Consider the following 13,281-nt stretch of genomic DNA (forward strand, 5'->3'; position numbering starts at 1 on the left):
GTTGTGCAGGTAAGGGGCTACTTGAAGGCATTGCATAATTTCTAGCTAGGGTTCATGAAGATATAAGGCTATCATAGTGTATGTAATGATAACATTTTTAGTAAGTTACATTATTCATTTGGCTGTTTTTATTGGCTGCTTCCAGTGTAACTCATAAGGAACCTTAATCACCACTATGTTTAGTTAGATATTGGAAGTCTGGACCATCTCCCACCCCAAACCCAAATTAGACCCCAAGAGATGCGCTCCTTCATTGACAAGTCTCCCGTCAGAAGTACAATACCTTGGACCCCACAGGTCTCCTTTGGTGACTATGAAACCTAAAGCCCACCACAACCACAACCCAAATCCAAGATATTAGGGTTAGTTTTTGGGTTCCAAACTAATAGGTCATTGACTAAGAGGCCTGGACCTTATTGCTGAAATCTGTGGTTTGTAAACATGCTTGCTGGGTGATTCTGATGAGTAACCAAGCTTGAGGATTGCTATCTAGACCCTCCCAGGAGCAGCTGATTCAAGCCGCTTGGCGTCTCACTGAAGCAGGAAATCTGCATACTGGGAACTGATTTTGGTAACTTGTTGCTTAGAGCCGCTAGTCTCAAATACTAATGCCCCTACTAATCTCCTTGGCAGTTTTTTAAAAATAGAGAGTCTGACTTAGCAGAAGTGGAATTCTGCCCTTCTAGTAAATTCCCAGGTGATGCCTGGTCTATAGGCCATACTCTAATGAGCAAGGATGTCTGTAGACCATCTCAGTAATAGGATGCTATAGGACGTATAAATCAATAAGCCTTTGTGTTTCCTGGAAAAGGATTTTCAGAAAATGCAAATTCCTTGCTGAATGAGAGGAGACTATTTAAGTATCAATCCAGCAACTGATTATTCCAATTCAGTCCTCAAAAGATGATTAGAATGACAGACAAGCAGACTTTGGTTTTGGATGAGAGCAAATTATTTCATAAATAGACTCAGCCCCACTTCTCACCACAGGAAAGGAATCACAATACATTGCTGTCTCCATTATACATTTCACCACAGTTAAACAGATTTCTGTGTGTTGACCTTGATTTGCCCACGCAGAAGAAAGAGAGCTATGCAAGTGGATGTGCAAGAAGCCAGTGTGCTTCCCTGAACCAGAGTGGGATCAATGAAAGCCACACCTCTGGCGGGCACCCCGGTGCTTCTGCTAGGTTTGCCCTTAGAAAACATCCCATCCACCATGGTGCGGTAAACCAAGCCTTCTTTGATGTGGATGCAAGCCCTTCTCTCATGGAAATGAAATCATCCCTGGGTTGGGTAGGAGGGAAAACAGAGGTGAGTGTTTCCCCCTCCCCTTCCTCTGGGACTGAGCTGCAGACTGAAGAGCTTGGGAGAGGTAAAGGCGAAAGATGGACACTGGCTTGTTCCAGAGGAAGGTGGGGAATAATGCCGGTGCTAGAGAAGGAGGTTACTTGTTTTTCCCTTTTAGGAATGATCCGGCGTAACGTTTGACTTGGCAAAAAGTGTGAACACATTTGGTTTGGACAAACTGTCGTTTCAGTTTTGGGTTTCATTATGAACATGTCAGTCATTAGGCTAAAATTATCACTAATAATGACCACTTCGTTCACCATTTGTTTTACAGTGAAAAGAGTAAGACAGGTCAAATGCAAATATACTTGCCCTTTAACAGCAATAAATTTACTAGGATCACAGCCAACGGCTATTTGGAACACCTGGAATAAAGTAATTTCGGTGGTGAGTTCAGTGGTTCTGATTCCCATGGTCTAAAATATTTCTGTAGCTAAAAGCAATTGCATTTTACAGATTCGAATTCATTAATAACTCTTTAAATGTGCTGTTTTCCTACTTCTTCTTTGATCGCTTTTTTCTCTTTCTTGGCTTCACTTCTTCCTTATGGCCCATGAGGCCCAAAGGTTGGTTCTCTGCTTTCCTATGTCAGTATCTCAGAGAACGGACCAGATCATCCTTCACCAGTGCCTCTACAACATGACCATCAACTCTGTGTCTCCAGCTGCACCTGACCCAGCTGGTAGGATTCTATATCTAGCTCTTAACTTGACTTCTTCTTAACCAGAGTCCTGGTTCTGCCTCGGCTGCGATGACGACTTCTATGTATTTCTATCTGACTCCAGGACACCTCACTCCCTGCGGACTCCTCTCTCTCCACCCCTACTCCTCAGCCTCTCTGAGCTCATCTAGACACTTGTATTCTCTCTTAAACATGTCCTCGTTGTTGCATAGTTCCACGAGGCACCTCTGAAAAACGCCTCCTACTTCCTACCCTGAAGAAGGACTTGGGGATTGCGAGGGTGAGGACAGAGAACGGGGCCCAGCCAAGGCTGAGGAGCTCAGATACTTGTGTGCTAAACCAAGACCTTTGGGTGTCATTTGAAAGGCATGCACGACAGCAGGAGCCCATGGGTTTTATTTTCTGAACCGCCTGACCTCACCTGCAGAACCCGATTGTTCTCTCAATAGCTGTGCCTGCCGTCCTTGCTGACCATCATCATTAAGTCATTCTTTTCTTGTCAAATGCATTCAGAAGCATGGGCCTGCCGGTCACCATTACTAATTATCCACGAGACATACGTGGCTGATCGGAGCCCTCCAATCCTCCGCAGCCAGGACCCACCATCACTTGATGGTCTCATTTGTAACATCCCGTTGCTCTGGGGACCTAGTTTCCACATCCGTGACTAGGAGGTGACCTGCAGATGGATCTTGAAAAGCAGCCTAGGGGCAGAGTATGGAAAGCAGGAATAAGCACTGCTGTAGGGCTGACATGTGTTTTCCAGGACTGGACACCTAATTAGAAAAATTCTGACAGCCCACGTGAAACCAGTGAGTGCATTGGTTTTATTGGATACTATTCTCTCGAGTGCAGAGACAGGGCCAGACCGCTGCTGCTTTAGCTTAGAACTGAGCCGAGACAGCGACTCCACAGGCCCTGCACACGGTAGCTGATGCACCGGACAGAGGGTCGTCCTCTCTCCCTGGGAGAATTCAGCCTGGCGGGTATCACGGAGGCCCTCTGGGGCCTCGTTTCCTGGGCGGCCTCCTTGAGTTCTGGATCTTGGTATATGGTTAACTGCAGCCCTGTGGGAGATGCCAGTTCTATCTATGCTCTGCTGCTGGGCATGAAAACTAAGTGACGAGACAGCAGGCTCTTGTTCGAGTCGCTCAGTCCATGGTCTGTTTGGTCCAGCAGATTTAGCCAGGACCTAACGTGATCCAACCAGAGAAGTCTGTGGGCCATGGTTCTGGGTACATACAGAGCTGAGCCCTGTGTCTCTATAGTGTTTATCTGCGAGACTGGTGACTTGCTCCCTGGTCGGTACAAGGGCACAAAGAAGAGTCCTATGCTTGACATCCTCCCTTGTAGCTGTGCACAGGTTTGGATTCTCTCGGCTAGCTAAAGGACCGACCTCTGCAAGGCCATATTTTCTTGTCGCTTCAAGGGTTACTGCATATTTCTTCATTTTCTTTATTGTATTTCAGTGAGCGGGTCAATGCAAATGACCTGGGGCACAGAGGGTGGCTTGGTTTGAACTGTCTGTGTCTCAGGGTGGGCCAAGGAGAAAAGTAACATTAGAAAATTACTCTGGGATAGGCACTGTTCTGGGCACTTTACATATATTATCTCATTTAATATTCTCAACAGAGCAGGTAAGGACTGTGAGATAAATGTTACATTTCCCCTTTTATGATTGAGGCCTCTGAGCCCAAGCCAGTAGGAGGTAGAACTTAGATGTGAACTCAGGTGATGAACCTGTTTCGTGAAGCCTGGGCTGGGCAGGACAGGGTGACCAGGGATTCCTAAGACATCTATTGAGCAGACAAGGAGAGGGATGGAGGAAAGCAAGATGCTTCAGGAAGGTGTCTTGTATGGACCAGGGTGGGGCTGTCAAGCAGCTGGAGACAGAGAACACAGACCTAGGCTGGGGCAGGAACTGGAAAGGTGGCTGTTTCTTGCTTCCTCCGCAGGTTAGGCTGGGTAGGTGGCGGGGCAGGCAGACAGGAATGGCTGGTATGCACCTACAGGCAAGTTCCCGAGGAAGCAGTGCGTGTCTGCAGGGCCCAAGGATGGACCATGTGTGCCTCCATCCAGGGCTCCCTCTGAACTCGTGGACCCTCACCCTGACAGGAACCATTTCCTGGTGCTGTGGCCTTGAAGGGCAGGGACTACGTCTCGTTGAACTTTGAATTCTTCAAGTGGGTGTTCCTCACTGTGTTATGCCTGGTATGCAGTAGGTGCTCACTATGTTTATTGATTGTTAGTTAGGCGGAGAAAGATTAAAGAGAGAAGGCATCTGTCTGTGTGGACGATCCAGAGGAGGCGGCGGTGGGCAGGATGTGTGGAATTGCATGACCCTCGCAGCCCTGCGGCTCTGTCCCGTTCCTGTGCTTGGGCGTCTGCCTCTCCCTGGAACCCACTGGCCACTGCGCCCTCAGCCCCTCCCTATTCTTCAGCAGTCATTTCATGCATCTTCTGCGCTCCTTTCTTCTCTCAGTCGAAATCGCTCACTCTTTCATGGGGCTATTGGGTAACTGTGTTCCGCATTTTCCTGGGCTAACTCATGGTCACCCCTGGGGAAGGAGCCGTCTCTTCATCTCTGTAACCCCATCACCTGAGACCTGGAAACAGAGGATGAGCACGCAATCAGTTCTTCTGAATGAAGAAATGGTTGATTTTTTGAACAAACCAAGGCAGGATGACCGTGGACAGGACGGAAGTCTTCTCTGGGAAACCATATCCCACTTTAATTGTTTCCGTCACTTTCAGCTTTCCTTTGCCAGCTTTATTTATTCTCAAAAACGCATAACTTTACATTTTTTTGTATATGTGTATATATCTCACTCTAGATGGTATACAGAAGGCAGAAATCTGATTTTTTTTTTTCCCAAAGTAAACCAATGCTATCTCAACAAGGCAACATTATAAAACGCTGCTAAAGTATTAGTGGGGGGTGGTGGTATTATATGCAGGTTGTATGTATTATTTAGTTTACCACCTATGCGCTATTTTTTTAAAATTTATTTTTCTATTGCAGTTGACATAGAATACTATATTAATTTCAGTGATTAGACATTTCTATACCTTATGAAGTGATTCCCCGCAATAGGTATAGGACCTATCTGACACCAGACATAGTTATTACAATATAATTGACTATATTCCTTACGTTGTACTTCATATCCCTGGAACTATAACTAGAAATTTGTACCTATGCATTATTGAAATAAGTTGCTGTACTATACATCCCTGTGGCTATTTTCATAATTTGAAATTTCCATTTATGCATTAGATACACTTACCTTTGGGGATATTGGACATGCTTTTGAATATTCACTAGGCCTAGCCTGAACGATCAGAAGCCCTGTGTTCTGGTATCTAGGAGAAACAACACATACAGGTGATTATAGACTCACGAGGGAGGCAGACGTGAGAGCAGATGGAAAGTCCCATGTACCGGATGTGACCGAGTCCCTCGTGAGGAATGCTAGAGGCCGGCAGAGGGTGCTGGCGACTGCGCCCTGCTTCTGCTACCGCGGTCAGGCCCGGAAGCCACTGTCACCTCGTCGCAGTCCGTATTTTGGCCAGCACGGGGTTGACACGGTGGGAAACAGAAATGAGCGTCTACCAGCATTTCAAACCCACATGTCCCTGACACCCGAGTCCCTGGAGGGCGGAGCCTGCTGCCCGCGGACCTCCTGTCCTGCTTCCTGGCTGTATCACAAGACCGTAGCCACGGCGACGGTTCCTTCTCTAGCCTCTACAGATTTCCCCTCCTATGGACTAACACCTTTAGAACAATAAAGAGGAAGTTATGAAATTCATTTTCGGAACCGCATTATGCTGCATAATATGATCTGATTGGCATCAAAAGGGACGATCAGCTATAGGGCCTTTCAAGCTTATGAAGTGCATCCAAGCCATTCTGTGCTCAGGCAAAACAACTCAAAAATCACAGGAGACATTTAGAAAGCTTCACTCACAGCTCCTCCCCTGCTGAGGAAAAAACTGGGGAAAGACAAACACAAACAAGCAAACCACGAACGAATGTCCTTTTTCTTCCAATATTTATTACATTTTAATATTTACTTAGTTATGTATTTGATATAAAATGTAATAAATAAATCAGGGTACAAATAGCTCATTTTTATATTTTTAAACCACTGTGCCATGTTTCATCAACTCTGAGATACATATTTTTTTCTTATTTAACACATTTGAAATTAGGAAGCATCTTATAATTAATCATAACTATGCCAGTTGCGGCATTTTTCAATTCGATGGCATATTGGATTTGATAAATTCAGTAATGTAGTATAGATCTGTAAAGGACACGAAAGTAAAAATTCCATTTTCAATTCTACACAGTTTTCCTGGTAGGCACATTTTATTTTTCTTCTTACCATGGCTGATTTCAAAGCTTTTGGTATTTTCCTAAAGTCTCGGACTGACCTAAAGTGTCCTGGACAATTGGATATGTCCTCTACAACAGCAGAATTCTGAGTAAATATCCACCCACCCCGCCGAACCACGAACCTTTGAAACCCTGGCCTGAGAAGGACGAGTCACGGTGGTGGGTGGCCACGCTCTCCTGCTCCACGGGTTCCTTTTCTCAGTAGCATTTACGCCTGTTTGGCATCATCTTGTTTATTTCTTTGAGCACTTGCTGGATTGCTTCTGCCACTAGAGATCCGCCCCACGACTGTAGTGCTTCCGCCTTATTTACCAGGTATTTTGAACACCCAGAACATGCACGGCATAGAGGGGGTACTCCATGCACTTGGAGTAGCAGCAGACCAAAGGAAAATGGACATTTTCCTAAAATTCTGTTTTTCTAGAAACTATATCGACTCAGACAATGATAACCGTATAAATGCCTTAAGACCCAATTCCACGTTGGTTGTCTTCCTTCAGGTGCTACCTTATTCCAAGAGTCAAAGATAGTGTTTTACCGGCTTGAAAACTATTGAATAAAGAAATAGCGCTCCCTTTTTCCATCTTCAGTTGGATGAGTGAGAACCTTCAGATTGGTCATGCTTCCATTAATCACAAGGAATATTCTACATTTTTATACACAACACTAATTTCACATCTATCCAGACACTTCAAGGAATTTCAAATCTGGATATTTAAAATGATATGAGGCCATTTAAATATATGGATTGTCACAAATTAATAACCTGAATAGCATATTTAACATGAGTAGGTTCTTTTAAAAATCATACTTACTGCAACTTGAAGTAATCATCTACTGCCTCATAATTTACATTCTGAGAAAATGTTATGGTCTGAAAAAGAAAATAAAAAATTTTATGCAAAACAGGAAAGTTGGAAATGGAAAAAAATGGATACTTGCAAGACAGATTTAAATCTTTTTTAGGTAAGAAAAATAATATATTTAGCTTTTTTCCAATTTATTTTCTTTTCAAGTTCAGAAACTCCCATTATGTACATATTAGATTTACTTTGTTACATTTTCCTTTTATTTTTATATCAGAGTTCTTTTATTTATATTGCTTCTCTCTTCCTTCTCATTTGACTTTTGTCATTACAATATTCTTATTTTTATTTTTCATTTATATTCTGAGCATAGCAGGTTTTTACTTTTGTTTTCTAATAACCTTGTCTCTGGACCTTTTTATTCCTTTTCTGAGGGTTTTAAGTGATTACATTTATCATATTGTCTGTAATTTTGGGGACTATGAGGAATTAGGTGCCTGAACCTTTCCTCTGTAGTTCTGCAGTGATGGTGGAATTAAACTCTGTGGAGTGATGAAATAGGAGGGTAAAAAAAAACGAAAGTTATTGTTTCCCTGAGAACAAAGTTGGTTGTTTTGTAAAGTTTTGGTAAAGCAAGTCACTGAAGAAATTGTTGAGTTAGGTATGAGAAAGATAAGAGTAAAAGACTGAAGAAATTATTAAAATATAGAACTTTGGTTGTTTTAAGTGTCTTAAAGTCCCCCCCCCCTTCATTTTAAAGAAACTGAAATGATAACTCAGAAATGGTGCATTACACAAATTTAAAACTGCTTTAAAAAATAAAGTCAATAAAACGTTTAACATAAAAAGAAGAACTGATGCATAATGAAGCAGGTTATGCAAGAAAGGAGATGAGGAACTCCAATAAGTGGACTTATTTCAAAGAAAAGTCTGTGGTCCTATTTTAAAAGATGGACTAATGAATATATATATTTATTTAAGTTAAAGTAAAATGTTTCACATCTATCAGCTTCATTAAAAAAAAAATGATTATTTTCTGCTTTAACTGGCTTTGGAATTAACTAAACACTTCCATTCTACCCTGTTCTAGAAGCTGGAGGAAGCCGGGCCTAGAAGAGGAAGTGGGGATTAGAATACAGTCTTTGGGAAGACACTGTAGTGGCATGTAAAATGCTTATATTATAATATTAATTGGAAAAGTAGTATACAAAAAAATGTATCCAGGATATTTACACCAATTGTGATGGAATGTTTGCAAAGATGGCTGCAATAATTCCTCTCACTCATGTATGCATGTCCTTTACAGTATAGTTTTTAAAAAAGATTTATTTATTTATTTTTAGAAAGAGGGGAAGGAAGGGAGAAAGAGAGGGAGAGACACATCAATGTGAGATAGAAGCATCAATTGGCTGCCTGTTGTCTACACCCCAACCCCGACTGAACCCATAGCCCAGGCATGTGCCCTGGCTGGGAATCAAACCTGAGACCTTTCGCTTTGTGGGATGACACCCAAACAACTGAGCTATGCCAATCAGGGCTGCTGTTCCTCCATTAGCAGGTGGAGTCTATTTCCCCATCTTATTAATTGGGGCTGGCTTTGTGAACTGCTTTGATGAACAGAATGAGGCCATACCTAGGTTTCAAGAGGCTTTGTAGCTGCTGCTCTCACTGTCTTGGAGCGCTGCCCTGAGACTGCCATGCAGAGGAGCCAGACTAGTGTGCAGGACAGAAGCCACATGGAGCAGAGACAAGTGCTCCAGCCGGAGCCCCTCATACTAACAAGCCAGTCCTTGTGCCAACCACTTGATGTGTGAATGAGGCCGTCTTAGCCGATCCTGTCTCAGACAAGCCCCCAGATGACCACAGCTTCGTGAATGAACCAGATGGAACCAGAGGAAACGCCCAGATACTCACAACCCCAAAACTGTTGATGCATAGAATTGGTTGTTGTTTGCAGTCATTTGGTTTGGGAGTCGTGTTATACTACAATAGACAGTAGGAAGAACTCTATGGAAAAACCAGGTGCTAAAAAATATTAACAAAAGGAAGCAAACAGTACAACCGACAGATACTTCTGCAGGAATGTGTTTTAAGTGGCAAAGAGGCCTTAGATATTGAAAGTGAAAATTGTGGCTTAAGAATTAATGGCTTATCATATTATTGTATTATTTATTAAAAATGTGTATATTTCTCAACATTTTCCAAACTTAACCTAGGAGGGAAATCCACTTTAAAAATATTAACATTATACTTTCACATTCATTAAAATCAAATGAAGAAAATTTAAAACTATTAACTTACCATGGTTTTAGTGCAGTATCCTAAGGCAATTTCATAGTGAATCTGGTCTTTCTCTTCTAATATTTCTGGGCCATATGATTCCACAATAATATACAGACCAGTATTTTCTGGGTAGACTATTTGAACCCAAACTGTCAGGTTCTGTCCCTTGTCCAAAATGTAAAAAACATGAAAAATATTATTATGAAATGCCACAAAAGGGCACTTTTCTTTTGTTTTGAAAGCTATACTTTGTGCTTCCAGACCTAAGGGATAATCCTGTGGGGATATTGTGCCATTTTGAAAAACGTAGACAAGATACATTTGACCGGATGTATTCAAGAAAAGTAGTGATTTTGTTGTGCTCTTTGTCCATAAGTGTAGCTTTACTGCATCTCTAATATTAATCTTGAAATAAAACATTATATTATTTTCCATTATTACCACAATATTTCCATAATAATCTGGAAAAAAGAGAGAAAAGTTTGAGTTATTCTAAATAAGCATAAATCCATGCTATTTTATATACGTGGACTCCTAACCAAAATAATTTAATATTGACTCTTCATGTACTTTGAGAAAATTAGTGTATGCAGGTACAAACCTGCAACTTTACACAGTGTTGGATAACTTCTCTTCCACTTCATAGCAAAGAGTTTTTTCTCCCTGGACACCTTTTCCCTGCATTCATTATATCATTTATATGTCATATCATTTACAGAGAAAAAGAGCTTGAATTAGTATATCAAATAAAGATGAGAATGAGCATGACAGGAATGGCATTATTAGGAAGCATTGTGTTATGGACTAAAATGCACCCCCTCATCCACATGTTGAAGACCTAAGTCTTATTGAGACTGTATTTGGAGATAGAGTCTTTAAGGAGGTAATTTAGATTAAATGAGGTCATAAGGGTGGAACCCTAATCCCATATGACTGGAGTCTTCATTAGAGGAGGAAAAGGTAGCATCTCTCTCTCCCTTTCCCCTTCCCCTTTCTCTTTCCCAGCATGCACACAGAGGAAGGGCTGTGTGAGGACAAGAGAAGGTGGCTGCCTTCTCCAAGCCAGGAAGAACATCCTAGAAACCAACCTTGATGACACCTTGATTTTGGACTTCTAGCCTCCAGAACTGTGAGAAAATACATTTCTATTGTTTAAGCCACCTCGTCTGTGGGCTTTTGTTATGGCAGTCCTAGCAGAAGAATACAACCCTTCAGGTTGACTCTGTAAATAATAATAAATTTTCTTCCCTTAATAGAGTATTATGTTTAAGTCATAGAAGCTCATAGTAAGTCTCTTAACCTCTTTGGTTGTATAGCCGTATCTGTACAATGAATAGTTAGTTGATTTTCTGGCTTTCTTTTCAGATACAGAATTCTCTGTGGACCACTTCTAGGGGCATCTTTCTTTAATTTTCATAAAGCAACACTTAGGGAGGACTGGCTGAAAGGAGGAAGGTGGATTCAGAGTTGGGGAGGTTCAGAGAGTATGGTGCCTCTGCTACTGACATTTGGAATCTGCATAAATTGCCATAAATTATATTCTAATTAAACTCCTAAATCAGAAGTGCCATTTTTTAGGATCAGAATCCTTTAATATCAGTGTCGGCATACGTTTGCTTATAAAGTTCAGCTCCCAGTTTGTCATAATGTCAGTAGGAATTCAACAATATAACAATGTTCCTGAAATGTTACGCTGACAGGTGAGGTTAATAGGAAACTTGGAAAATCTTTCAATGTTCTAGTGAGACTGTAAGGGGAAGGTGTCCTTAGTGCAGAGGCAACAACACAGGAACCAAACACCGGTGCTTTTGTGGTTCTGCCACTGTGTGTGTGTGGTTAGGGGTAGGGGTAGGGGTAGTGTGGTACCAATGTGGTTGGGGCAATACAGTGACTAGATACTTTTTCTCATATAACTTAGGCTTCTTTACACATTTAATTTTGTTTTGTTTGCTTTGGACAATAAATCCATCCAGGCTTACCAAATTTTTGGCCTGTTGTACTTTGTGTGTGTTTCTAGAAATTTCACAAGGTGGAAGAGGAAAGATGTTGGTGATGATACAAAATATATCTCTGTTGAACAAAAACAGTAATTGCAGGATACACAGAATGATGACATATAAAATGTAAAACCTCACAAAAATATATTGTTTGTGGATTTTATATAATAGCCATGGGGATGTAAAATGCAGCATAAGAAATATAGTCAATAATATTGTAATAACTATGTAAGGCTCCAGGCGGTTACTAGGCTTATTGTGATGATCACTTTGAAGGGTACAAATGTCTATCAGCATGTTGTACAGCTCAAACTAATATAATATTTTATGTCAAGTATAATTTGAAAAGAATCATGTTTGTACTATACTGTAGTTTATTAGGTATGCAATGGCACCATGTCTAAAAGCTTTATGTACTTTAATTTAAAAATACTTTATTACTAAAATATGCTATCCATCATCTGAACCTTCAGCAAGTTGCAGCTTTTTGCTAGTGGAGGGTCTTACCTTCAAGTTTTAAAAAACAAAATATCTGTGAAGCTTATGAAGAGAGGGGCAATAAAATGCAGTATCCTTGTACTATTCCTCGAAGGTTTACCACCTGCCAAGTATTATCCCAGGCATTTTGTATTCAGTCCTTTATTTAAATTACAATGGCAGTCCTACATTCTAGATCAGAAAACTGAGGTTTGGAAAATTTAAATGACTCGTTCATGGATTTAAATACAGGTTTGTTTAACTTTACAGTACCTGTCATGGATTAAACTGTGTTCCCCTCCAAAAAAAGATACGTTAAAGTTCTAACTCTCATACTACTTCAGAACGTGACCTGTTTGGGGGACTAGGGTCATTACAGAAGTGATTAGTGAGGGTAAGGTCACACTGGAGTAGGGTGGGCCCTGTTGTCCTTAGAACAAGATGACGCATGAAGACACAGGGAGAGTGCTATGTGATGACAAAGCAGAGTGTGGAACAATGCGGCCGCAGCCAAGGAATGGTAAGGTTTGCCAGAAGCCACCAGAAGCTAAAAAGAGGAAGGAAAGATTCCCCTTCGGGTTTCAGAGGGAACATGGCATCGCCAGCACCTTGAATGCACACTTCTAGGCTCCAGAACTAAGAGACAATACTTGTCTCTTTACCGATCAACAGTACCATATATTAGTGCATTTAAAATTGCTCCATCTTCATAAAGGAAAATGTCTGTTATGAAATCTAGAATACTTTTTGCAAAATGAGAATGCCTCACCTATATAAACATCATGAATAATACTGTCATGTGATAATCTTGATAGATTTCCAGATTGTGTAGGTGTTTGTAAAACTCCAGTGACAGTGAAGTTGTGATAACAATAGTAGATCCTATGTTTGTCCCGTAGTATTAATCCTGGTATTGCCGAGTATAGAAAATGCGGAGTTACAGAACTGTCCATCGTGACATTTAATGCAAAGTCTTGGGGCATCCACTGTTTTGTATCTTCATTATATATCACAAGATGAATCTTTTTAGTGGCATGACATCTAACGCAGTAATTTAATAACAAGGCAAGTTCCAAAGGGTGTCCTGTATACTCAACGTTGTGTATCGTCAGAGTAGCAGCCGGGGATATATTTAGAATTTTCCCCAGTTCTTTAGTAGTTATTATTCTGACAAATTTAAGAGAAGTATATCCAAGATAAACTTCATTTCTCGTCCAGATTGCTATGCTGCTTCTTCTTGTATTAGCCTGTGACAAAATTGAAAATAATTAGAAAATCTTCAGTTTT

The 13,281-nt window shown here is 41.1% G+C and overlaps 1 protein-coding gene across 1 annotated transcript in view; it reads right to left on the minus strand.

Moving 5' to 3' along the window:
• The window catches only part of CATSPERE (catsper channel auxiliary subunit epsilon), a 54,872-nt gene that overhangs the window by 16,537 nt on the left and 25,054 nt on the right, over positions 1-13,281 (minus strand). Inside the window, exons 10-14 of the mRNA XM_090263372.1 lie at positions 12,764-13,241; positions 9,539-9,981; positions 7,247-7,305; positions 5,320-5,395; positions 1,663-1,715 (exon numbers count right to left, since the gene is read on the minus strand). Coding sequence (XP_090119498.1) covers positions 1,663-1,715; positions 5,320-5,395; positions 7,247-7,305; positions 9,539-9,981; positions 12,764-13,241 — 1,109 coding nt within the window. The remainder of the gene's footprint in view (positions 1-1,662; positions 1,716-5,319; positions 5,396-7,246; positions 7,306-9,538; positions 9,982-12,763; positions 13,242-13,281) is intronic.

The sequence above is a fragment of the Furipterus horrens genome, unplaced genomic scaffold (assembly GCF_987537825.1).
Source record: "Furipterus horrens unplaced genomic scaffold, mFurHor1.1.pri manual_scaffold_15, whole genome shotgun sequence".
Taxonomy (NCBI): Eukaryota; Metazoa; Chordata; class Mammalia; order Chiroptera; family Furipteridae; genus Furipterus; species Furipterus horrens.